This window comes from Dermacentor albipictus, chromosome 7, assembly GCF_038994185.2.
Source record: "Dermacentor albipictus isolate Rhodes 1998 colony chromosome 7, USDA_Dalb.pri_finalv2, whole genome shotgun sequence".
Classification (NCBI taxonomy): Eukaryota; Metazoa; Arthropoda; class Arachnida; order Ixodida; family Ixodidae; genus Dermacentor; species Dermacentor albipictus.
In genome coordinates, this window is record NC_091827.1 from 122,916,400 (window position 1) to 122,943,388 (window position 26,989).

The 26,989-nt window shown below is 46.8% G+C and overlaps 1 protein-coding gene across 14 annotated transcripts in view; it reads left to right on the plus strand.

Annotated features, from left to right (window-relative positions):
* LOC139048142 (uncharacterized) overlaps positions 1 to 26,989 on the plus strand; it is a 401,037-nt gene that overhangs the window by 121,486 nt on the left and 252,562 nt on the right. For 13 of the 14 annotated variants that reach the window (XR_011507573.1, XR_011507572.1, XR_011507571.1 and 10 more), the window contains exons 4-6: positions 14,721 to 14,845; positions 19,197 to 19,628; positions 24,182 to 24,366. Coding sequence is in view for 9 of the 14 variants with exons in the window: in XM_070522653.1 (XP_070378754.1) it covers positions 14,721 to 14,845; positions 19,197 to 19,628; positions 24,182 to 24,366 (742 nt within the window). In the remaining 5 variants the exon portion in view is untranslated. The remainder of the gene's footprint in view (positions 1 to 14,720; positions 14,846 to 19,196; positions 19,629 to 24,181; positions 24,367 to 26,989) is intronic. The other variant, XM_070522662.1, reaches the window with a different exon arrangement.

Here is a 26,989-nt window from a genome sequence, read left to right on the forward strand (position 1 = left end):
GGGGAAAATGTGCTTTATGCCAATGACTGAAGTGCCATACAATGCGGTTGCCATGGATCACATTGCAATGCCTATCGGGGACAGCAGTAAGTACATCCTGAACGTCATCGACTTTGCTACCCACTTCATAGTACCTGGTGCTGTGTCGACAATGAACACTAATGAAGCAATTCAGCACTTGTATTCGGTATTCTATCGCTATGGCGTCTATGATGACTGTTTGTCAGATCACGGCCGTCCCTTAGATTCCCATGAATTTGTATGCTTCCTCAGACTTCATGGCAATCAACAGCATTTCTCTGTTCTCTACCGTGCGTCAAGTATTGGCCTTGTTGAGCGCAGCGGTGCAACTCTCGTCTCGGTGCTCAAGAGAATATCTAGCGCTGAACCTACAATTTGGGAAACAAAACTGGTTGCAGCTGCCTTCGCCGTCAACACCACGATCAGTGCAAACTTAGGATTTTCGCCTTTTGAACTATTGCACGGGTATGTTCCCAGATTGCCTACGGACAAATTCCGCCGTCCAGCCACAACTAGCTTTCAAACAAGGTTACTGAATCTCACGGAACGTCGTGCAGAAGCTCAGGACAACCCGGTACGTGCTCAACAACAACGAAAACGTCACTACCATGAGTCACATCGTGATTCCACGTTTAACATTTAACAAATGTCTCGCTTAAACGCCATAAACCTATTACAGACGGCAAAGCCAAGCTCGCCTCCGCGTTCAAAGGTCTTTATAAGATTGTTAATCAAAAGACTTCCGTCACTTTCGTGGTTCGTCGAGCTACTGCCCACGCTGCCAGTACATCTTCAAGAGATGAGAGAATCGTACATTGAAGCCAAATGAAGCTATTTCGGCCGCCGTACTTCCAGCAAGCCTTTGTGAACCTACAAGCAGCTCCGCTTGCTTTGTCACCTGATCCTTCTGACAGTGAAAATGAAGCAGAACTGTCTTCTACGCAATTCACGCTGCCCGTCCAAGCTATATGCGATGAAGAACCCTGTCCGCAAGCTCCTCCTATAGCCGCCAACTGTGTTCAAGACCCTACAATGGCAGCAGAGCGTCATATTCTGAGTCGGCAGCTTCGTCATATTCGTCAACCACGATCGATGGCTTCGCCACCTGCCTGTCTGGTGGCTACCACCTACATAGTTATCCCTCCTGCTCGTGACCCTGGCGTGTTTTTCGATCAGAATGGGGTTGACTTCGACAGATGGCTCAACCTTCACGCTGAGAATGCCAAGCTATCATACAGAATGGAGGACCTGGAACAATATCAATCTTCAAATAACATTGAAATAAAGGGCATTCCACTTGAAGGCGAACCACTAGTCGTTGTGAGGCAAATTGACGAGCTGATTAAGAAAGAGGTCTGAGATGCTGATATCGACATCTGTCACCGAGTGCCTACTGCTCGACATGATAAACAAATATAATTGTTCGGTTTGTCCCAAGAACCAAGAGGAGTGCCTTCCTTAGCAAAGTTAAAAAAAGCAGAATGGATACAATGACACTGGGCTTTCATTCGTCCTCAAAGGTGTTCATAAACCAGCACCTCACACGGTATGGCAAATGACTTCTTGGTGCCGCAATAGAAAGGAAGAAGGAATTGAGATGGCGGTTCGCATGGTCGGCTGGCGGCAAGGTGTTCGTACGCAAGAACGAAAATTCACCAGCTGTTCGAATCGCCAGTATGGAAGACTTTGATAAGATGACAACTTCAGCGTCATGGCGTGCTTCTCGATTTTCTTTTTTTTTTACAGTTAGTTTCCCCATAGGAACTGCACATATTGTGATGTTCAGTCTTTCAATAACTTATTGTCTCATACCAGTAAACTCCTAAAAAAAAACAAAAAGGACAAACTGAATTGCTTATTTGCGTCAATCGCCCACAATTTTGACATCTTATTGTATGGTGAAACATAGCCTACTGTGAACGATAACCCCCCCTACTGTGAAAATTACTTATACCATGGGTTAGTAAGAACAAAGTGCAGAGGAGGTGGCGTGGCTGTCTATGGTAAACAGTGCCTTGTACATGAGGTAATTACAGAATTTTCACTTGTAACGAACAATGTAGAATGTGTAATGGTACGCTTAGAATATGTAACAGTTGTGGTTATGTATCGCCCACCGTTGGTAAACAAACTGACGTTCTTTGATTTCCTAGAACAGGTAATACATTTCCTGAGCCATTCGTCCTCCCCCTTTATCATAATGGGTGACGTAAATATAGATATGTTGTCGGACGACATATCATCTAGACAGTTTGCAGGGGCCCTATACCTTAAAACTGTTCCAATACGTTTTTATTCCAATCTCCTGACGTCAAATTTGCGTAAACACCAACGCAAGCTCCAGGCAGTCACCCGCAGGGATGTCTGAACAGACCAATCAAACGCTAACCTCGTTCATAGGAGGTCACTTTCGTTTGCTTGAAAAACATTCAATAACATTGCCTACACTGAGCGGCTTGTCGTATCTAATTGGCTGACAAGAGGCGAGGAGAACACTCAACTGGAGAGGGATTCGATGGGGTAGAGCCAGTGGACCGAAAATCGATAACCGGATGAAGAGGGTGGTGCCGGCGTCTGCGATTGGTCGGCTTTCCCTTACTTAGCTTGCAGTGGCTGGTCAAAAATCGGGGCGCCGTGCAACGGAAGCCTAATAATAACGCTAAAACGGATCCTCAGCAAAGAAGAATTGGAAGAACGAGGTCGCAAACGTTCCGAAAAGGCTCGAAAACATTACACGGCCACGCAAGAAGATTATTATAAAACCATGCTCTCCGGCAGGTGCGAGTAGCTAGCGCCTGAGCAATCGGCGGTAGCCATCTTTTATTCCTTCCGGAACAGGGCAGCCTGCGGCTATTCAGAAGAAATTTCAGTTTTGTTCGGCATATTAATGCATCTTTAATGCGTACACGTCACTTTGACGCGGTGAGTTTTCGCGGTTTTGTGATGTCGCGTAACAGGCAGTTGAAGTGGGTGCAGCCCGAAAACTCTTGACCAATAGCCGGGGGCTAATGGCGAAAAGGCGTCGAATCAGAAAGAACTGTTTTTCCTTTTTCGGTCAAATCATGCATAATCAGCGTGTAAACATCATATCAGGTGGGGTGGTATCGCGGTTTTCATGACGTCGCATGACAGGCGAAGTGGGGGTGGTTCAAAAATGTTTTTGACCAATCGCGGAGGGCTGATAGCAGAAATGGAATAGAAAAGTTTGGAATAGTTTTACCTTATAGCGCCCCTGGTCTCATCAATTCGTCATGCGCACAAACGTAATCTCGGAACCCACGTGGCTAACGGCGCGAACGGCTACCTTGCTTGATATATGCATAACCAATGTTCACCCAACTGACTGCCTTGCGGGACTGTTATCCGCTAATACAAGTGATTATCTGCCTGTATTTTGTTTCATTCCTTACGCGCACAAACGAGGGGAAGGAGGAGAAAAAGCACAGATTCGCAATTTCCACGCAAGCGCATTAGAAAATTTTCGTGCTCTAATCCTATCAGCAGACTGGCCATCTGTATTTGAAAAACAAGATCGAAATGCAGCCTACGAATTGTTCTTTTATAAAATGATTACGTGCTACGACCTAGCGTTTCCGTTGGAATTCTGCAATCAGAGGAGCAAGAAAATACTAAAACCTTGGATAAATACGGATTTGCTAAAAATGATAACAAGAAAAAAGAAAATGTATCACTTGTTCGTAAAGTGCAGGAGTGTGCAATTGTTTACTGATTACAAAAAATACAGAAGTAAGGTCAACAGTGAATTAAAGGAAGCAAAAATTAGGTACTAATAAACGGTTATTTGCAAAAATAAAAAATGTCCCTAGCAAAGTTTGGAATGAAGTTAGAGACTTAACATCTACGAATAGACAGAACACGGAGATAAACATAAATACAGCCACTGGCGTCTTGACAGACAGAGAAGCAGCAGCTGCTCTCAATGAATATTTCGTCTCTAGTACCCAGTGTCCCGACAGAGGGGAGCACACGGCCATATCTATAGTGAATAAACCCTAGCAAAGTTTGGAATGAAGTTAGAGACTTAACATCTACGAATAGACAGAACACGGAGATAAACATAAATACAGCCACTGGCGTCTTGACAGACAGAGAAGCAGCAGCTGCTCTCAATGAATATTTCGTCTCTAGTACCCAGTGTCCCGACAGAGGGGAGCACACGGCCATATCTATAGTGAATAAACCCTAGCAAAGTTTGGAATGAAGTTAGAGACTTAACATCTACGAATAGACAGAACACGGAGATAAACATAAATACAGCCACTGGCGTCTTGACAGACAGAGAAGCAGCAGCTGCTCTCAATGAATATTTCGTCTCTAGTACCCAGTGTCCCGACAGAGGGGAGCACACGGCCATATCTATAGTGAATAAACCCTAGCAAAGTTTGGAATGAAGTTAGAGACTTAACATCTACGAATAGACAGAACACGGAGATAAACATAAATACAGCCACTGGCGTCTTGACAGACAGAGAAGCAGCAGCTGCTCTCAATGAATATTTCGTCTCTAGTACCCAGTGTCCCGACAGAGGGGAGCACACGGCCATATCTATAGTGAATAAACCCTAGCAAAGTTTGGAATGAAGTTAGAGACTTAACATCTACGAATAGACAGAACACGGAGATAAACATAAATACAGCCACTGGCGTCTTGACAGACAGAGAAGCAGCAGCTGCTCTCAATGAATATTTCGTCTCTAGAACCCAGTGTCCCGACAGAGGGGAACACACGGCCATATCTATAGTGAATAAACCCTAGCAAAGTTTGGAATGAAGTTAGAGACTTAACATCTACGAATAGACAGAACACGGAGATAAACATAAATACAGCCACTGGCGTCTTGACAGACAGAGAAGCAGCAGCTGCTCTCAATGAATATTTCGTCTCTAGTACCCAGTGTCCCGACAGAGGAGAGCACACGGCCATATCTATAGTGAATAAACCCTAGCAAAGTTTGGAATGAAGTTAGAGACTTAACATCTACGAATAGACAGAACACGGAGATAAACATAAATACAGCCACTGGCGTCTTGACAGACAGAGAAGCAGCAGCTGCTCTCAATGGATATTTCGTCTCTAGTACCCAGTGTCCCGACAGAGGGGAGCACATGGCCATATCTATAGTGAATAAACCCTAGCAAAGTTTGGAATGAAGTTAGAGACTTAACATCTACGAATAGACAGAACACGGAGATAAACATAAATACAGCCACTGGCGTCTTGACAGACAGAGACGCAGCAGCTGCTCTCAATGAATATTTCGTCTCTAGTACCCAGTGTCCCGACAGAGGCGAGCACACGGCCATATCTATAGTGAATAAACCCTAGCAAAGTTTGGAATGAAGTTAGAGACTTAACATCTACGAATAGACAGAACACGGAGATAAACATAAATACAGCCACTGGCGTCTTGACAGACAGAGAAGCAGCAGCTGCTCTCAATGAATATTTCGTCTCTAGTACCCAGTGTCCCGACAGAGGGGAGCACACGGCCATATCTATAGTGAATAAACCCTAGCAAAGTTTGGAATGAAGTTAGAGACTTAACATCTACGAATAGACAGAACACGGAGATAAACATAAATACAGCCACTGGCGTCTTGACAGACAGAGAAGCAGCAGCTGCTCTCAATGAATATTTCGTCTCTAGTACCCAGTGTCCCGACAGAGGGGAGCACACGGCCATATCTATAGTGAATAAACCCTAGCAAAGTTTGGAATGAAGTTAGAGACTTAACATCTACGAATAGACAGAACACGGAGATAAACATAAATACAGCCACTGGCGTCTTGACAGACAGAGAAGCAGCAGCTGCTCTCAATGAATATTTCGTCTCTAGTACCCAGTGTCCCGACAGAGGGGAGCACACGGCCATATCTATAGTGAATAAACCCTAGCAAAGTTTGGAATGAAGTTAGAGACTTAACATCTACGAATAGACAGAACACGGAGATAAACATAAATACAGCCACTGGCGTCTTGACAGACAGAGAAGCAGCAGCTGCTCTCAATGAATATTTCGTCTCTAGTACCCAGTGTCCCGACAGAGGGGAACACATGGCCATATCTATAGTGAATAAACCCTAGCAAAGTTTGGAATGAAGTTAGAGACTTAACATCTACGAATAGACAGAACACGGAGATAAACATAAATACAGCCACTGGCGTCTTGACAGACAGAGAAGCAGCAGCTGCTCTCAATGAATATTTCGTCTCTAGTACCCAGTGTCCCGACAGAGGGGAGCACACGGCCATATCTATAGTGAATAAACCCTAGCAAAGTTTGGAATGAAGTTAGAGACTTAACATCTACGAATAGACAGAACACGGAGATAAACATAAATACAGCGACTGGCGTCTTGACAGACAGAGAAGCAGCAGCTGCTCTCAATGAATATTTCGTCTCTAGTACCCAGTGTCCCGACAGAGGGGAACACACGGCCATATCTATAGTGAATAAACCCTAGCAAAGTTTGGAATGAAGTTAGAGACTTAACATCTACGAATAGACAGAACACGGAGATAAACATAAATACAGCCACTGGCGTCTTGACAGACAGAGAAGCAGCAGCTGCTCTCAATGAATATTTCGTCTCTAGTACCCAGTGTCCCGACAGAGGGGAACACACGGCCATATCTATAGTGAATAAATTCAGTCTTACTAACTCAGTGATACTTACACCTGTTACGCCTGCTGAAGTTGTGCAGCTGCTGTTTAAAGTAAAAAACAACGTCTCTGCTGGGTATGATGATTTGAAACCAGTACCAATGAAATATATTCTTGATTTAATTGCACCTGTCATAGTTCACATCATAAACAGAACGTTTGAAAGCAGTATATTTCCTGATTCTTTTAAAAATAGCACGTGTATGCCCTATTTACAAAGGAGGTGATGAACATTTCATGACAAATTTTGGGCCGATATCTGTCTTACCTGTTCTATCACAGGTGTTCGAGAGGGCCCTGAATGTTAGCCTACAAAAATTTTTAAGTAAATATAGTGTAACTAGTGACATGCAGTATGGATTCCAAAAAAATAAATCTTGTGAAGCAGCTCTTCTTAATATCAAACATAAAATAACAGATATTGAAAATAGAATGTACACATTAGATTTATTTGCAGACTTAAAGAAAGCCTTTGATTTTGTATGCCACAGTTTAATTATTAGCAAATTAGTACAGTGCGGTGCACGAGGTATCGTATTGGAACATTTATGACATTACTTAACCAATCGCTGTCGGTATTTCAGTATAAATAATGATGTTTCATCTCACGCGGAAATCGTAACGGGTGTTCCACAAGGATCAATACTTGGACCTCTTCTGTTTGTAATATATATTAATGATCTGTGTGACATCCGCGAGTCTCCTGAATTAGTTATGTATGCAGATGATACTAACATGTTCTTTAAAGCTGCTACTATAACAGAATTCGAAATTAATGTTAACAATTACCTGAAGCAATTCTCTTGCTGGTTACAACATAATAAGCTACAAATGAATTCCTCTAAAACAAAATATATGATATTTGCTCCTACGAATAAACCACGTAACTGCAGTGCGGTTATTCTTTTTGAAGATGGGTTGATAGAGCAGGTAAAATGTCAAAAATTTCTGGGTATGTGGTTACAAGAGGATTTGGCCTGGAACATGCACATTGACAAACTTGCTATCGAACTATGCAGAACTGTTGGTTGCTTATACAGACTGAGTACTCTGGTTCCTCCATGGTTGAAAAGTTCATTATACTACGCACTCTTTTATTCTAGATTAACCTACTACATATTAACTTGGGGCACTACTTCGCAAAAAAATTATAACAAATTGATAGTGCTACGAAAAAGAGTCTTACGTGCATTCGAGGGATATTATGGCCCTGTACAAAACTTTAGAACCACACCATTTCTTATGAAACATTCTATGTTAAAGGCAAACCAGGTGTATTACTAGAATTTGCTGCAATACATTAACCAAAACAAATCACCGTACATCTTGAATGTACCCACCAATCCGCATTACAGCCTTCGACAACATAACATGAGAACAACAAGAATAAGAACCAATTACGGAAAACAACTAGTCAGTTACCAGGCACCTTCACTACTAAATCGCCTACGTGATTTTGAAGATGAATTATAGAATTTTCGAATAAATCATTCAAATATTTTCTCATTCTGAACAATATTGAGTTTGTCTGATTAAAACCACAGTATAAATTGTCAGTCTTTTGTTTCTTTCGTTTTCTGGTTGTGGTTGGTCTGAAACAATATGCATCGTACTTTGAGTATCCTGTTGGTTTCTCATACTTCTTGTATAAATGTTTCGTTTCACGAAAATAATATTCTGTCTCGCGACTCTCCATTTGATTTCAGTATGTATGTATCATACATGTTGCTGTGTACGGCCTGCGTGCCGAATTGTTGTGGGAGCAAAACCCTCCGTCAGGCCACATGGCCTGCCGGAGGCTTCTGCTTCCTTTCTCTTGTAAACAGGAGAAATAAACTCATTCACTCACTCACTCACCTTTACGAACAGATCGGCGCCAGCTAGAGGTGGCACCCGAGCCTTATACTCGCCAACGTGCTTTTTTACCTCGATGGCCCACTACAGGTGTGGTTCGAGACACACGATGATGGCATTACAAGCTGGGACTCTCTCAAAGAGAAGATTCGCGACCATTTCGGTGACAGCATTTGTCGGCAGCTTCCTGCGCGGAAGGGGCTGGTGACTCGTGCACAAACATCTACCGAGTCATACATCGCTTATATTCAGGGCGTTATCGCTCTTTGCCGCCAGGTTGACGAGCCTGAGTCCGAGAATGCTTCTAACGTGTCGAAAGGTATTGCCGACGATGCTTTTACCTGCTCGTTTGTAGAAACATTGATACCGTTGACACAAGCCTCAAGAATGCCGACTGTGCTGGATTGTGTTGGTTTCGTAGAAATATCTACCCAGCTTTCGCTTTAGGCTCCTCTGACCTCCTTGAAGCCTTACGTTTAGGGATAGCAGGGGGAAGTAAACATGTCCGCAATAGAGATTAGCAAGAGGCGATTGGAGGCTTGGTGACAGAAACCTATGCAGATCACAAACATCGGATGAGTACAGAAACAATGTTGCCAATAGTAGCTAAGAAAGTTTCATGCTGGGAACATGCAAAGAGCCACTGTATATGCTATTCACACGGTTGCCCAATACAACCGCAACTTCATCGTATGAAGCCCGTGCATTGTTTGTCACGAAATTGAAGCTGCCTTTCATGCATCTTTTCAACGTCGCGCATTTACAACGCCCGCCAGTGACCCGTCTCCGCCATTGGTGTCCCTCAACGAGGCTGTAATCAGGCAGGAGTTTGCAAAACTCGGCCTTCCATCAGCGTGCCCACTGACTCGTCCTGATCCTCAGCCTTGTTCTACGTGCAGCCCTCGATGATCCTACACCTCTCCTTTGCCCTTCCGCAACTCTACGCAATGGAGATCGCCCAGCGATCAGCCTATATGCATCGTCTGGCCTCAGACCGGGCACATTGCTCGTTATTGCCTTCGCTGTTGGACCTGCACCCCTCGCCAGACGACCTCCATGCGGCCTACCCCTTCGAGCCGTTCAGCTGCTGCTGCTTCCTCTACTTGCTATTCCTCGACCTCCCGCGCGCCTCTGACGCCACTCCTGCTGTTCGCCGCATCTCCCCGTCACCGCAACGCCGCCAATCCCACTCACCGCAGCCTCGCCACTCTTTCTCGCCGAGCTTCTCTGGACGCTCGCAGCCGAAAAAGTAGATCGGGCAGCTTATAGAGGTGAAACTGCAATGTCATTGTCCCCTCTGAATTGTCTACTGATGCTACCGACTCGCCATAGCTTCCTAGAAGTAATAATCTAAACTGTTCCTGTAACCGCCTTATTGATACTGGCGCACACCTGCTATGAGCGCCTATTTACGCTGCCGCCTGCAGAAGATTATGGCGCTGTGCGCAACACAGACAATACGTGTGGCCGATGGTGGTGCTGTTCAAGTAAAAGAATGTGCTTTGCCCGTATCAGCATTGACGGTCGTCACACTCTTGTTCTTTCTGCCGTCCTTGCTCGCTGCCCACGTGACTTTATATTTGGCCTTGACTTCCTTTCGGCCCAGTCGACCTTAATTGATTGCTCTTCTGATACACTCTGCCTCGATCTTACTCTTCTATCAGATGCTTGTGGCACGCTCGTCAGCCACTTAAGCCCGACAGATTTTGTTAGCCTACCGCCTCGAGCCGTCACGTACGTGTGTTTCTCACAGACCCCTCTCGTTGCAGACAGCGGGTATATCACTCCGATTAGTCATTAACGGCTGACGCGTAATATTACTGTGCCCCGTGCCATCGCCACAATAGTAGATAGCCTTGTGTTCTTCCCCTCCTGAATTATAGTCTGATCGCGGAAGTGTTGCCCCACAAGATGTCGTGTGCCCAAGTCAACACTGTAACAGACAAGGACGTGAAGGTCGTCGCAATAACTGATTTTGATAAAGTTGAAGTTTTCCCGTAAGCAGGTTCTGAGGACACGATTTTTCGAAGTATTATTGGATCAGGCCTTTCGCCGGACCAGACCGACACTCTCTCCTGGGTTTTGGCCTCATATACCGACATGTTGGGCATCCGTGATCGACCCCTGGGCTAGACGAAGATTGTCACCCAGCGTATAAACACTGCTAATTTTTTGTCCATTTTCCGTCGGCCTTATCGTGTGTCTTCATCAGAGCGCGAAGTGATTCACAAACAAGTGGTCAAAATGCGTGCCGACCAACGAGGCATTGATCGTGTTATTGCATGTCTTTTCGCTATCTGAACGCGACTACTCTGTTACAGAATGAGAGTGCCTTGTCCTTGTCTGGGTGGTTTCCAAATTCCGTCCTTATATGGCCAACCTTTCCGTGCTGTCACTGACCATCACGCTCTATGTAGGCTTCACTGAAGGTCCCTTTTGGACGACTCTGTCGTTGGGCGCTGCGCCTTTAGTAGTAGTTTTAATCAGTTGCCTACAAGTCTGGCCACCTCCATCCTTGCACAGACTGCTTGTCCCGTTACCCTGTTGGCCAACCAGACGTTGAGCCAAGCCCCTTTATCATGTGTATATCTAAGATTCTCCAGATTGGTAGCAAACAACGCCGTGATGCTTCCTTGCGATCGCTCATTGACCGTCTGGAAACCTAACAGCGCGTCACTGCGCATGTTCGTCCTCTTGAAGAGCACACTGTGTCGTCGTAACGTCCAGCCAGATGGCCCCGAGCTGCTTCTCGTTGTACCTAAGCATCTCCGTTCCACGGTCCTGCATGAGCTCTAAGACGAAACGACTGCTGGTGACCTTCGCTACAGCGGCACATTTTTTGGCGCGGTCTCGCCTGGTCTGCCAATGCCAACGCCGCAAACGAGCTGCCGCGCTCCCTGCTGGATTGTTCATCCGCTCTCCATCCCGACCAACCCATTCATCTGTGTTGAGTTAGACCCTCTCGATCATTTTCCTGAGTCAAAATCCCATAACAATTAGTGGGTCGCCACTGCTATATGTTATGCAACCAGGTATACAATCACTCGCGCGCTCCCCAATAGCACTGCCACTAACGCTGCCAATTTTTTACTTCAGGATGTCATTCTACGCCACGGCGCTCCTCGCCAGTAGTTCACAGATGTAGGCCGCGCATTCTTGTCCCGCATAATTGACGATCTTTTGCGCTCCTCCTCACTGCAGCACAAGTTGACCACCTCCTACCATCCCCAAGCAAACGGCCTCACCGAGCCTCCTAAATCGCACCCTCACGGACATCTCTCAATGTACGCTTCATCTGACCACCGTAACCGGGACCTGGCGTTGCCTTACGTGACCTTCGTCTACAATTCGTCGCGCCACGACACCACCGGTTATTCACCCCTTTTCGGCATTGCTAATTTTTATTCGCCATTTCTTATTGCATTAAACGGAACATCTCTTCATAGAAGCCTTGTATATTATTTCACTTAACGTCACAGCAAGCTTCGTTTTGTAATGTTGGACAGTATTGTAAAAAGGGCAAAAACACTGTTTTCTGCTCACACTTTTTTGATTACCGTCAGGTAACTCTTCAGGCTAGGCGATAATGGTAGAGGTCATTGTCTAGCGCAGAAAGTAAGCTTTCCAGTGCAATGTAGTTAACATCGCTCCAATGAGCGCCGAAAGCACGGCGCAAAGAGCGACTAAAATGCGGGGCGCGTGCCGCCGCCGGAGGAGTGGACTGCGTAGGCGTCACACGGTCGTCGGGATCCCGCCATTCTCATCGGCGACCTCGGCATTCGAGTGCCGCAGCAAAGGAAGACAGACAACAACAGGGTATGCCAAATGTGGGCGAAACGACGGAAATCTGAGAATGACCAGTGCAGATTCTAAAACAAGCATTACTTCATCAATGCGGTGTGTTGCTCAATAGACGAGTACTAATCGCATTACTGTCGACAGCCATCGTGAGATGAGTTCTGTCATAGTTTTCGTGCGCATCATAGATGGTATGCTCAAGAATGTGTAACCGCAGACTCTGTGTATATTATGATGGTTCAAATGAACGCTGTCCAGTCGCCAGCTTTCTCTTCATCCCCTTCCGATCACCGCGTCTCTTTTTCACCCTTGGACGCAGCAAAATCCTGTTGAAGAATTTATCGCTTTACGATTTTTATTCGGTATTTACGGCATCATTTTTATTTTGCCCGAGAACGTCGTGTTTCTATGTACCATGTGTCCCAGTTGACGTTAGTCAAGCTGCTTCGCAAAAAAACTAAAGAATAAGAACACGGATGCGAGATACAGTTATCAGACCTACGGTGTTCGTTCTTCAAAGACCTGGCAACTGAACACCGCAGAACTTAAAATCGCATCTTGCACTATTTGTTATATCTTTTTTTTGTTGAACAGCTTGGCTAACGTCAACTGGCATATCCTAAAAACGGGTTTTTGGACCGAGTCAAGCTGCGAAAAGTGTTTTTCAGTCGCGAAAGCTACCTCTCAAAGGAAGATTAAATTGAATTGTAATTGGATTGAAATGCAATATGCTTGCTCGTGAACGACCCAGAATCCAAAGCAACGTGCTCCTCATTGTGACAATCGGCACAAGACTGTGCTTTGGTGCACACAATGGCCGACTAGGTGGTCGAGTTGAGTCCAACACCCGCGGCTGTGATCAGTTTGTGCGCCATGACATCTCACTGCTGAGCATGAGGTCGAGGCTTCGAGTGTCGGCGCCGGAGGCCACGAATTTGATGACAGCGGACTGCGAAAAAAAAGCAATCTGGTAAAGTCCTTTTGCGCGCAGCTAAAGAACCCCAGGTGGCCAAAATAAACTGGAGCAGTCCTTTACGGCGTTCATAGAGACGTGTAGCCCCATCGTCCGAATATTATGGGGGCACTAAAGGAAAATGTCAGTTCGAGGCTATGGCGATGGCATATTCGTCTAGAGTCTATCATCGCTTCCTGTGTGCCAATAAATCACTGTTGCTTAGAAAATTGCCGCCTAAGGTTCTGATGCTACTTCTAGATATCAACCACCTGCGCAGACGGTACAAGTGGACGTAATCTCCTCGTCACCTCCCTCTCTGCCACTCTGTGTGAATCAGCTACAACTTGTGTGATATCAGAGGTCATGTAGTCCAAAGCAGGTGGCGCCATTCCTATATTTAATTTTGGCCATTTCCTCACTGACAAAAAGCTCCGTTTTCGCTACGATTAACGAAGTCATTATTCCATAAGCTGAATATTTTACATCTAGATGGACCGAATATTTTCCTTTTATGTACCTTTAACTTTGAGTTAACTCCTAGGCCTCATCGTATTAGCGTAAAGCCACTTTGCTTGGTAGACGCGCTATTGGGCCGTCGGAAGACAAATCCCATTTGAGTTCGCGCGGTAACCGGAAAAGAAATCACATTTAGTCAACCGCTATGGAGGCTACAAAGGAACCACATTCTAGGCTTTCATACTCATAATTTAACAGGGGACGTCTGTGAACAGTAATATTGGTAAAATATTAACGAGTATGTTGCAGTACGTACACGGAATATAGGTCACAATAACATGAAGCCAACAGACAAAGAAACCAAGGAAGGCAATGAATAAACTGCTGTTTCTTTTTAATTGAAATGTATAAATAACAAAAGAACCATGCACGCGTAATGCTAACTTATTGGTTCGGTTTTCACCTGTGGCAATTAATCTTTTTTTTTTCTTCCACTTGATCATTTGTACGTTTCAAGTAAAGAAGCAAGTAATTTAACCTTGCAGTAATTGTCTATTGGCTTTATATGACTGGGACGCGCGAAAATTCTTTCTCTCTGTTCCCCTTCTTGTGGAGCGCATACGAGCGTAGCGATGGCAAACAACGGGCATATGTTTGGCAGCGAAACGCGGCCTCCGCGACGCCTGTTTCCGCCCGGCTCTCTCCAACACCTTCGAGTTCCCTAGAGACACTGATCTATATCAGACGCTTTAGCCGCGTGTTCGGTGGTATATTTTGTGCTCTTTTCGTACCTGTGACGTGCGCTATACGTGTACGGTGCACATCATGTTACTTTTCATCGTTACAATGTGGAGTAGCGTGCCCGACGCGCCTAAGGCATAACTCTCCGTGATTCATTTAAATAAGCAGCCTCTGTTTCTCTCTCTCCCACCGACCACACTGTTCGCAGGCGTACCGCAGCCCTGCTCGCGAGACCGGTGTGGCCACGTTCGTGCCGCTCATCGCGAGCAACTGCCTGTGCAACGCGGACGACGGCAACGTCACATGGAGCGGACCGCACTCGATGCTGCAGACGTGAGTGGGCGCCTCATGCGCATATATATATATATATATATATATATATATATATATATATATATATATATATATATATATATATATATATATATATAAACGAGAAGAAAGGGGGCTAGAAGAGGGGCCCGATTTTAATTAGTCATATCATTAGAAGCCAACTAACACTGAGACCAAGGACAGCATAGGGGAAATTACTTGTGCTTAATAAATGAAATAACGAAACTATAAATTAATGGAAATTAAAGTGGATGAAAACACAACTTGCCGCAGGTGGGAACCGAACCCACCACCTTTGAATTTCGCGTGCGATGCTCTACCAATTGAGCTACCACGGCGCTGTTTCCCCATCCACTTTCTCGGGTATTTATGTGTCCTAGTAGAACCCTGGGAGCGGGAGCCAACATGATCGAAGCGCTCGGCAGGGATGTCGAGCGGCTGCAGGTAACCAGTGGGCGGCTGGGAAGGTTTCTTGCGTCGTTGGCAAAGTTCACAAGCGGCGACGTAACGTCGTACGAAACGGGCAAGGCCCGGCCAGAAAAAACGGCGACGTACACGGTCATAGGTTCGAGATACACCGAGGGGTCCTGCCGTTGGTGCGTCGTGGAGCTCTTGTAGAACGGTTGAGCGGAGGTGTTTAGGTATGACAAGTAGGAACTCAGAGCCGTCCGGATGAAGGTTACGACGGTACAGAGTACCGCCGCGGAGGACGAAGAGGCGTAGAGTGGGGTCGGCTGAAGAGTGTTCAAAACAGTTGATGAGTGCTCTGATGTAGGCGTCACGACGTTGCTCGTCGGCGAAATGAAGCAGCTGCTTCAGAATACGCAAGAAGCACTGGTAATATTGGAGGAGTCAGGGTCGTAAACAGGGTAACGCGACAAGCTGTCAGCGTCTTGGTGCAGGCGGCCAGACTTGTAGACCCCGGAATACGAAAATTCTTGTAGTCTCAAAGCCCATCGACCAAGCCGGCCTGTAGGATCTTTAATGATGAGAGCCAGCAGAGAGCATGCTGGTCAGTGACTACAGAAAAAGGGCGACCGTAGAGGTGAGGACGGAACTTCGCAACCGCCCAGACTCCAGCAAGGCATTCTCGTTCCGTAATGGAATAGTTGCGCTCCGATGGTGTGAGGAGGCGGCTCGCATAAGGAATGACGCGATCCTGGACACGCTGACCCTGGGCTAAGACGGCACCTACGCCATTACCGCTGGCATCTGTACGCAATTCTGTAGGGGCATCAGGGTCGAAGTGGGTGAGAATGGGTGGTGAGGAGAGAAGATTGACGAGACGAGAGAAGGCGGCGGCTTCTGCAGTACCCCACGAGAACTGTACGCCTTTCTTGAACGGATTAGTGAGGGGCCTAGCAATTGCCGCAAAATCTTGAACAAAAAGACGAAAGTAGCCCGACAAAACTTCGAACGTCTGCGGCTGTCTTCTGCGGCTGACAGCGCGAGTTTTGTCGAGATCATGCTGTACTCCGGAAGCGTCAGTAAGGTGGCCCAGAACAGTAATTTGGTGGCGGCCGGAACGATATTTCGACGAGTTATGTTGCAGCTTCGCCTTTCGAAATGCATCAAGTATAGCTGTGAGATGCTCAAGGTGAGTGTAGGACGTGGGCGAGAAGACGATGACGTCGTCGAGGTAGCAGAGACATGTGGACCATGTGAAATTTGACAAAGGTGCTGCCGGTGGGAACAGCACCATCAACCTGTGCATTGCGTGTACGGTGCCTTACCAATTGAGCAACGTCGATGGCTGTTACCACGTCTACAATCTTGAGTATTTGTGGGTGAGTACTGGATGTGGCCCTAGAAATGCTGACTATCACCACGCGTGGCCATACGCGTGGCCATGATTGTGGAACTGTCACATCATTTTTACCAAAGGTGTCCCGCACTAGGTAAACAGTAGGAGCAGGCTGCTGGCCAGTAGCTCTTCGTATGCTTCGTAAATGCATTGCCACATCCAACTGGGGAGATCATTTTCGTTTGTTGCAACCACATGGGGCCAACCGGGAATAAAGCCAAGGAAAGAATAGGGGAACCGAAGTCTGGTCCCAATTAAAATGTAGAAATAATGAAGAAGTGTTCATTGGCCTTGGAATTGCTTCCCCGTCTGATGTCTGTCTGCGAATTATATACCGCACACACAGGCTACGAATAATTTACAACATAGAAAACATAGCTATACATTGGCCAGAATACTCATCACAAAATTCAAAACACACCTTCACCAATTACAGAGCCATTGTTTCTAATGACGAGTTCAAAGCGTATATTTCATGAAGTGTGCAGAGAACAATAAAGCCCTACTAGCATTAATAACAAAAATAATAACCATAATTTATAATTCGACGCAAATACAGAATACAAAATAGAAGTATGCCAAAGCCACATTGGGCTTGACTGGCAGAACCTGTGATACAGCTTTCAACCATATATCTTTAAAACAGAACGCGACAGAAAAAAGAAACTAACAAACACACTCCGAAGTACTAAACCGAGCTGCAAGAAACAATCTCTACTGGAGATAATCAGCGTATAAATTTGACACACAATAATGGCAAGTAATCAACGGTAACGACAATATATATCAAGCATAAATGCGAGACGCTGTGCAAAGATGAGAGAATATGTACGTTTTACAATATTTTAGATTTTAACAATAAAAGATAAAAAATAAAGGTATACCAGAACCGATTGTATTGTTTAAAACGCATTGTTTGCAGTCAAACGTTAGTTTCTTTAGCGCTCTTTAAACCTATGTTTGTTGTGGGCAATAATATGCTGTGCGGTAATTAGGGCTACATATTAGGCGCAAACAACTCGCCCCTTTTGTCAAGGTATCTGGTCGCCCAGCGTTGTATTTTCAATACCGCAACTTGGGTCTGAGGCAGTGAAATACCATGTAGGGTATTTTGAATTGATTGTTCCAGAAATGTCTAATCATGATGGCTTTAATCAATGTAGACTTAAACCTCCGCATGGCCAATATTTCAAAATTGTCGGTGGACTCGTGAAGCAGCAAAACAAAACATATAACATTTAGTACACAGTGTCACAAAGCTTTGATTCTGCATTCACGTTGAATGGCGCATGCTCGAACGCAGTAATGCCGTAGCTCTGTACAACGCAAGCTATTGCATGCAAAGTTGTTTTTCTTATCGATAATGGCGTGCAGTAACCTCTTTCACATAAGAAGAATGGCACCGCGCGTAGTCTTTAGCAGATGCAGTTCAGTAGCGTGCTCCACACTAGATCACTGTCAAATTATGTGCCAAGTACTTTTACAGACGTGTAACCAATGGGATCACAGGCAAATCTGGAAGAATAGTATGTATGAAGTAGCATTCCCTGATTCACCGGTGCGTTAGTTAAGGTGGTATTGAAGCAGATTGATTTTAGAGGCATTAGTACTCGTCAAATTCGGCGCAAACGGGTCCATTGCTTTAAATGTCGCATGTTTTAGGCCAGAATACGAGTCCGTCTGTTGCAGTGCCCAAGATAGAAGAGTAGTATCGACAGCATACTGAAATACGCGAACAGGAATTGCATTAGGTAGATCATTGACACGGATGGAACAGTAGTGGGTAAAGTATTCACCCCTAGAGCACAGCTGCTTTGAGTGGCACGTTACTGCTCTGAAAACGTCCTGTAGAAACCTACCGAAACTGATCTGTAAGAAAGTTTCCGAGAGATAAAAAGGAACCCCGAAACCTTGCTTGAGAAAGCGTTTCCAGTGAGAGCTGCTTTGCTTATATCTAAGAATAACGCGCATGTAACCTAGCCTCAGTCAATGCGAAGGTAAAGGGCGTCCCAAAAGATACTCTGCCAGAAGAAGCGCGCCTACCAGAAGAAGCGCGCTACTCTGGCGTCATGTCATAGCTATCTTCGCCGCACTATGGTTCTCACACTATCGCCGTACCGTCCTCCGCCGCTTTCCACCTCATGGCTCCGCTTTCCTTCTCACGCCTTTCAACCCTAGCTGTGCTCCGCGTTCGTTTTCTTTTCGTTCGCTCGGTTGCGTCGCCGAAACCTTGCTTGGGAAAGCTTTTCCAGTGAGAGCTGCTTTGCTGATACCTAAGAATAACGCACATATAACCTAGGCTCAGCCAATGCGAAGGTAAAGCGTGTCCCAAAAGATTTGACGAAATCTTTGCATCAATGCACAATAAATCTATTTTTCCTTCTAAAGAATGCTGTTTTCATATTTGGATAGTCATGGTAGTGTACGAGCGAGGAGGGCCTGTCTCCAATTATTCAGCTCCGGCAAGTTCTGCCCGAATCTTCTTCAAATAATCACCAGCGTTATACAAAGTCGGCGTCCCTCTCTCTCTCTCTTTTTCCGGCGCAGCATGTATTGGGATAAGATGAAAGTGTCGGTGAAGAAATCGTCGCCAGGTGGCGGCAGCTACAACAGGGCCTCGGACGGGCTGATCGCCGAGCTGGAGAAAGTGCGTCGTCTGTCCTTCCACCCTTACCTGCTGTGGCCGTTGGCCGTGAGTCCCATTCACAACATGGACGATGTGCTGCTGGTCTTCGAGTGCGTGCACCTGGGCAGCCTTTACGAGTTCCTACATGGCGGCGAGGGAGGGCGTCGCCTGCAGGCTCAGGGCCCCGCTGTCGTCAGCCGAGGCTGTCTGCTGCTGGTGATGCAGCAGGTTTGCGAGGCGCTGCTGTTCCTACACAGCAGGCGATGGGTGCATGGCTGCGTGTCGTCGCATTGCGTCTACCTGGTGGCGCCCTGCCTAGGAAAGCTTGGTAACTTGGAGTTCCTGCAGAGAAGGTGCGTGCGAGGCGCGATGTTATTCGAGAAAAGTTGAGCAGATCGTTCATTTTTTGAAAAAGCACTTTAAGGTGAACGGCTGCATTAGTAAATCGCTAGTCAGTATATGGCGTACTAAGTTGTGGGGTGGCTCAGTTTATGTGAGTGCTGCCAAGCGTAGGACGATATTTTCGCTGCTCTATGACCAATCGCCGTAAGATTGGTCGGGTCGTATAGGCTCCTCCTAAATGTAGAATGCGGGCTGATTTTCTCGGAGAGTCAATGTGGGTGGCTTTTTGGGGTGAGAACCCTGAAAAACGGGTATACACGTGTCACCGCCGAAAACGCGCCCTCGCTGACACTTCTCGAGCTAGATGGGAAGCATGCGAGTAGATGGGCGTCAGGAAAATTGACCGACGATTACGATAATCGCTACTGCGAAAGTTGAGCCCAGCTCAATACGTGTTTTCATTTCTGGATGTATTGGCTGGCGTGGACAATCTGTCTCGTGCGGCACGTTGCAAACGGGGCGAAGTGTGCCGTGACAGCATCGCTAATCTGGAGATCGCGAGAGCCAGCGCGTAGGTGACGCATGGGCAGATTCGCAGCAGCAGCCGCGGAGAGACCTACCAGAAGAAGCGCGCTACTCTGGCGTCATGTCATAGCTATCGTCGCTGCACTATGGTTCTCACACTATCGCCGTACCGTCCTCCGCCGCTTTCCACCTCATGGTTCCGCTGCACCCGCCTCCCTGCTTTCCTCCTCGGACCTTTCAACCCTAGCTGTGCTCCGCGTTCGTTTTCTTCTCTCGCTGCGCTCGTTCGCTTACGCCGCCGACGCCGACGCTCGCCGCAGAAACGGGCCCACGAAAATGGCAAGGTATGGTAGCGCGCCGGAAAGCAACTGGACTCGAAGGAGAATGCTTCGCAATAAAAACTGTAAACAAGGAAGTGTTTCACAGGAAGGAAGAGACATCAAGTGAAGAACAATGGTCCAATAAGAGCTGTCTAAAGCTAGCGTTTCGACAAGTGATTAGTTTGAGACACTGCCTTGTTTACACTCTTTTTATTGCGATAACAACTATACGGACACTCCAGGCGCATTTTTGCCGCCACCGTGATGTTCCATAGAAAGTCCAAGGGCGATAACACTGTCGCTGCGCGTGATGTGCTCTATGTGCGAATTAAAGCACGCGAGGGAAGCCGATGATCGAGGCTCAATCTGGCGCCAGAGTTTTCCAGATTTGACTATTAATAGCCAAATTTTCTACTTTTTGTCCGAGTTGGCGTCAGAATTTTCCTTTTCGTTATGTGGCTCTTTTTGGGCTACATCTTCTTCCTGTGTAAAGAAATTAAAAATAGTTAAGCAGAAATAAAAAACACGCTGGAATCAAAATGCAGACGACAGTAGGTTAAAGAAATTAAGCGCGTCTGCGACAAAATCAAAATTTGCTAGTTCTATGTGAGAGAACGCATATGCATGTCAAAAGGTCAAGGATCGCGTCCTTGTGATAACTTTAATTACGAAAGCTGGCCTCATCAAAAACGTCTCCATCCCCGAACTAACACTACCCGCGCGGGCGCGCCAGCGAACATAGACTGTTGCTGTCTCCAGATGTGAGCTTTCGGCGTCCTACGTTTTAAGCATGAGATGCTTTTAGCTCCCGCTGACAGTGCGCCGCGGGTGACCTTGGCGCCAGAACGGAGGGAGAACACCGAGCTGAACCTAACCGAAATGTGCCGAATTTTCTGCCTGACGCATGGCGCCTATGTGCACTCTTATACCCCTGTCACACGGACGTGGCTAAAGTCCTTTTACCTCCCTTCAACCAAAAACGTCTTTATCTCGAGGGAGGTGCGCGCCGTGTCACACGGCAGTCCTTTAGCAAAGGAAGTTTAAGGAAGTTCCTAGCGAAAGGAGATGGAAGATCTGCCTTGCAGACTGAAGGGAGTACTCTGGTCCCCAGCGAGCCTGAATTTCGAGTCAAGAAATCACCCTCATTTTTATTAATTTCACTTTTACCAGCAATTATAACTGTTTCTATTGCGTGTAATATAGTATTTGAGCACTGACAAACACATTTGAGTTGAACAGCTGCATTCGACTCTCGAACCAGGCGTTCTCGGAATGGCTACTGCGTTTGCCCTGACTGCGCCATTTTTTGTTGTAATAAATAATTGTATTTTGTAAGAAAAGACAAGTAACCAACACTTTTTATCAATACATAACGTGTTTCTTTCATGACTGCGTACGAGGTGAGCAGCACCTAATGGGCCTCCAGCGGCAGCTTTCAAAAGCTCACTTATAGGCCGTGTGACACGGAGCTAACTCCTTTGAGGTGAAACTCCCTTGCGGTCCTTTAAGGGAAGGAAGTTTGAAGGAGATCCGAGTTGCCCGTGTGACACGGGTATTAGACAAGATATACGTCCTTTGGGGCGTATATCTGCCGCGCAACAATAATCATCTGCCTTGCCTGCGTTTCCTCTCTGGAAAAGGCCCCGCCCCCTACTTTCATGTCTGGAGTGCTATGTCATGCTGATAACGCGCATGCAGTTCGTTACTGGGAAGTACCGGGCTCGCAGCGTTAAAGAAATAATAATAATAATAATATTTGGGGTTTTACGTGCCAAAACCACTTTCTGATTATGAGGCACGCCGTAGTGGAGGACTCCGGAAATTTTGACCACCTGAGGTTCTTTAACGTGCACCTAAATCTAAGCACACGGGTGTTTTCGCATTTCGCCCCCATCGAAATGCGGCCGCCGTGGCCGGGATTCGATCCCGCGACCTCGTGCTCAGCAGCCCAACACCAAGCGTTAAAGAAAGGAAATGCGCACAAGAGAGATAACGTTTTTTGTTGTGGGGCAAGATACAACCCAAAGAGTAATTTTGTTTTGGAGTGTGGCAATTCGCTCGGACCCTTCCTGCCCAAATTGCAGCTGCTCTAATGCCTACGTAGAACATATACTCTTCCGTTGCCCCACAGCCACCACAGCGCTTCGTTCCCTACACAACTCCAAACCTTCCTCTTATCTTTGCAATCACTAGCCGTATCAATTGCCGCCGCCGAACGAGTATTCAGCCAGGTCTCGCTCATTAAAACCGACCATCGAAATAGAATGTCGAACAGGACATTGGTGGCGCTCCGCCACGTGTAGTTTGGCTGGCCTGGAACGGAGGCTGGTGCAAAAATTTTAAACCAGGCCAAGAATTTTTGTCCCGTTTGGGATATGACATTTTGTATGGACCAAGTAGTGCCACTTCACAATAAGCTCGGGATGCTTAATCATAGCAGACTTTTTATGTCTATATATTGTACTAGATTTTGTACGAACCGCAATCTATTGTGTTAGTCTTTGTGTTTCATTTTTTTTTGCAGTTTTTCGTTTAGTGCATTGTGTGGTGTTAAGCGAAATTATCATGAGCTGTAAGTAATGATACTGAACGCCTGAATGCATGCCATTGCTTAGCGTGTTTAGTGCGCGGTTCTATTTGTGTGTTGTTCTTTGTGATACTTTGGTGCGCTGGGAAAAATAAAACAGTGCATTCGCAATGATGACCGTATTTGCCTTATGAATTTGCCTGCACGCCAGCGTTTGTGCACTTCTTCAGCTTGTGCAGCATCTGTTTTCATGCTGTTTTCTGTGCCGCATGGCCTCCGTGACGATGAGCGCGGAGGTCATAAGCGTGGTCAAGCACGGAAAAACTAATATGTAGGTATTCTTGCCGAAAATTAATTCAATATGCTTAAGAAATGACTTCACAAAAAAGACAAAGCTTTTTGGCTACTTTTGGGCCGCCCAAAAGTTTCGCGTTTGGCTACATTTGGTCTACTGCGGAGGTCAATTTGGCTTGGTGTGGTTGGAGCGATCTGGCAACCCTGTCTGGCGCGCGCAAAGGAGAAAGCGGAGAGAAAACGCGCCGTTCTCCTTGGCGCGAAAGTCCGAAGGGGGAAGGAATCGAGGGGGGCGGTGGCATTGTGCTAGAGAACTCTGTAGTTGCGCTCCAGCAGCAGCTGCGCATTTCGCGACCGGGCGCAAAAGCAACGAACGATCGCGGCTCGATCTCACGCGCCTCATATGGAGGAAAGCGGGGAAGCAGCGCGGCGGCTTCAACTCCGCCAACAAGAGCGTACTTTGCACGGTCGCACTCGCCGTATCTTGAAAGCGATCTGCAGATGCATACCATTGTCTTGCGTTGAAGCGATAGGCCGCACGAAGATCACTTCGCTCGCTGCTGCCAGCCACACCACACACCAGCCTTGGGACGAGTGTCCGCGCTCATCGAGTGTGATGCGTTCATGTTTGCTTGTGCACGCTGACACAGTGCTTGGTAACTGAGTTAGTAAGCGAATGTTTCCAAGTTTATACGACCGATAAAACTACTATCCTAACTTCGTATATCTTCGTATTCTTCGCCTTTCGAGCGAAACTGCGTCTTTTTTTAAGAATCACGTACCTACGTTACACTCATCGAAGTTACGTCCCACACTATTACAGTGTTGACTCTCTTGTCCACAGCACTCTTTCTCGCGCTAATCTGGCGTGTATTCCTCCATTTGCCAACCACCGCAGTGAGCAGGCAGGAGGAGGAGGAAGGCGTGCTTCTTCGTTGGCGGACGTGCCGTACCGTCCTCCGGACAAGGAGTTCCTCGACTACTACTACCCTTGGCTCGCCCCCGAGGTGCTGATGGGCCGCCGGCCCACCATGCTGGCCGACCTGTACCAGTTCGTCGCTGTGCTCTGGGAAGTCTGCACAAGTGAGCGGGCGAAGTCCTCCACATTCGTGCGCGCGCCCTTTCACCTCGATGCTTGGGGTTTGTGTACGACTTGTGCGGTGGAGCACGGCAACGTCGCTGAGAAATATTTCGCAGCCGTGTACAACGACCAGTTTCGCTTTTGACTGCTGCCCTACTGCAACACAAACAGCACCTGCTATGCGAGATTCTCGTTACTTCACACGTCCCCTAGTGCAACAAGTCACTCTTTTGGAAATGCTTCGTTTGAGCTTTATCATAGTTATCTCTGTAGCCCCCGCATTTCCGACTTTACTATTCGAAATGATTCTGCTTTGTACAGAGTGCGAAGAGGCAAGTCCACACGGGATTGCACAGTGCAGCAATAATGGTGACCCGCTGCTTTTATTCGTATACCAATCTGAGGAGGTGAAGTTGGCTGCGATGCACTTTCGCACGTTTTAGCAATCTGTTTCGTAAATCGTAGGCAGCGCTCCTGAAGTGAAAAAATACGTCTGTCACTATTCACATTCGCGATCGAGTACGCGCAGCACATAAGAAAGAAAGATGTAGGTATGCGTTATGCATTTGTATGTATCCCTACATTTTAACATCATGTCGCAATAAAATGACATGCCTCTCAAATGGAAGACATCACAGGCGTCAATCGATTACCACCCAATGAGCGGAGCAACACGTTTCTGTGAATAACAGCCGCAGTGCACCACACTTGCTCGTGCAACTGAAACGTAGTATTTAACATCCTGTATGCGCAGCGTAGCCCCCCCCCCCCCCCAAAAAAAAAAAATGCTGCACAACCCATTTCACGATGACTGTCGACGGCATTGCATTAGAACTGAACCGATATTGCGACCGTCGAAACGACCTATGTATGAGGCGTCTACTGCAGCGGGACTCCCTCTTTGAGCTTCCCTAAGGATACCCGGTGCCATCTAGCGCCGCTACCGCGAAGCCCGCACGTGACCTCCGAAACGTATCGCGCCTGCGAAACACGTCATGTAGCAACCGGGATCCTCCTTCGCGCTTTTTTTTGGACATGCGCGCCATCTGGTAGCACTGCCCAGATCTCCGCTTGTGGCCTCCGAGACGAGAAGCGTGACGTCTCGGTGCCTGCGAACGCTGAGAATTGTCACTCAGTGATACACACGCGGTAATGAAAGCTGGCGAGAGGTTCGTTGAAGAGCTGCACAGGCCAAGTACATTTATGGCGCAACGAGCCAAAGCGGGGTGAGAAATGCGTTCATTGAAAATCGGCACGTACCCAGTGCATTCGTAGCGCAGCCTGCTAACGCGTAGAGTTGCTGTCCTTGAGGAACCCTTGCGGCGTTAGTTCGATTCCACTGAGCATCGGATAAATTTAAGGAATCTTATTCGTCTATATAGAGCAGCACGTTCCAAGTGAAAAGTACCTAGTTACCCAGGTTGTCATCAGATACTTTCAATGAAGAGCAGCGCTCACTTACTGGCACATACTCAGTAACCCATGCTGGCATCAAAGAGGTTCATTGGAGACTAGCTCGGACCGAGTGGAACGTACCCATTACTCCAACTTGCTTGCAAATAATTTCTTCGAGCAGCGGCAGCTCCCCAGCCCTGCGCCTACGATGATCGTGTCGGCGTGAAATAGGTTCATTGAAGAGAGGCACGCATGCGTGCATTGCCACATGCTCAGCGACCCAAGTAGGTCTGACGGTTGGTTGCGAATCAGGTTGCCTCCGCACAGTTGCTCGATGTGTCAGTCATTCTACCACTGACTAACCAGTGACCCAGGTAGGCGGGAAAACAGCTATATACAAACGTACATAAACAGACACATAGGTATATTCGTAGATAGAAACAAACATAGATAAATAGATAGCCCCCCAGAAGATAATGCTCAAGTTGACGTAACTTAACGTCAACATATTGTAGGTGTAAGATAAAAAGTGCATAACTTAGTACGTGATGTCACGGACGTAGCTTTTCACCGTGCTATTACTCCAATATTGCGGCTACACTGACGCTTGTGCACCGTACCACCACATCATCACGCGTGCGTCGTTTTCCTTTTTATAATTGAGTTTCTCACCGCATTAGCACAGTTATCGATTCGTCGCTCGGCGCAGACGTGTCTGCCGTGCTGTCACGTTTCTTGTTCAGGACGATGAGCGAAACGAGAACAAGGCAAAAGCGGGAGCCAACGTTTTGATAAGTGGCCTTGTATTTTTCAAGGCGACATAACATATGTCGCCTTGAAAAAGACAAGTCCACTTGTGGAAGCGGTGGCGCCCGCTTTTACCTTGTTCTTGTTTTGCTCACCGTCTGGAATTTCCATCTCCCGCCTTCCCCGTGTTTTCCCTGGATTTCTTGTTTAGGTAAGACATCGGCAAGTGCCCTAAGAAGGCGTCCGCGATCACGTCACTGCAAAGCATATATGAGACGTTGCGCATAAAAAAGAATGGTGAGTCAACAGCGCTTGACATCTACGAAAGACAAGCTATTTCGAGAAGCATTAGTGTACCCTGTGAAAGTGGGGATTCGGGCTAGTTGGATAGGCACTGTGAAATGTGTCTTTTTTTGGCGCAAAAAGGCGCGTACGAAGTATGTCCTGTACTTAGTTTCTTTGTCCGCGTCTTCTTGGCCCCCA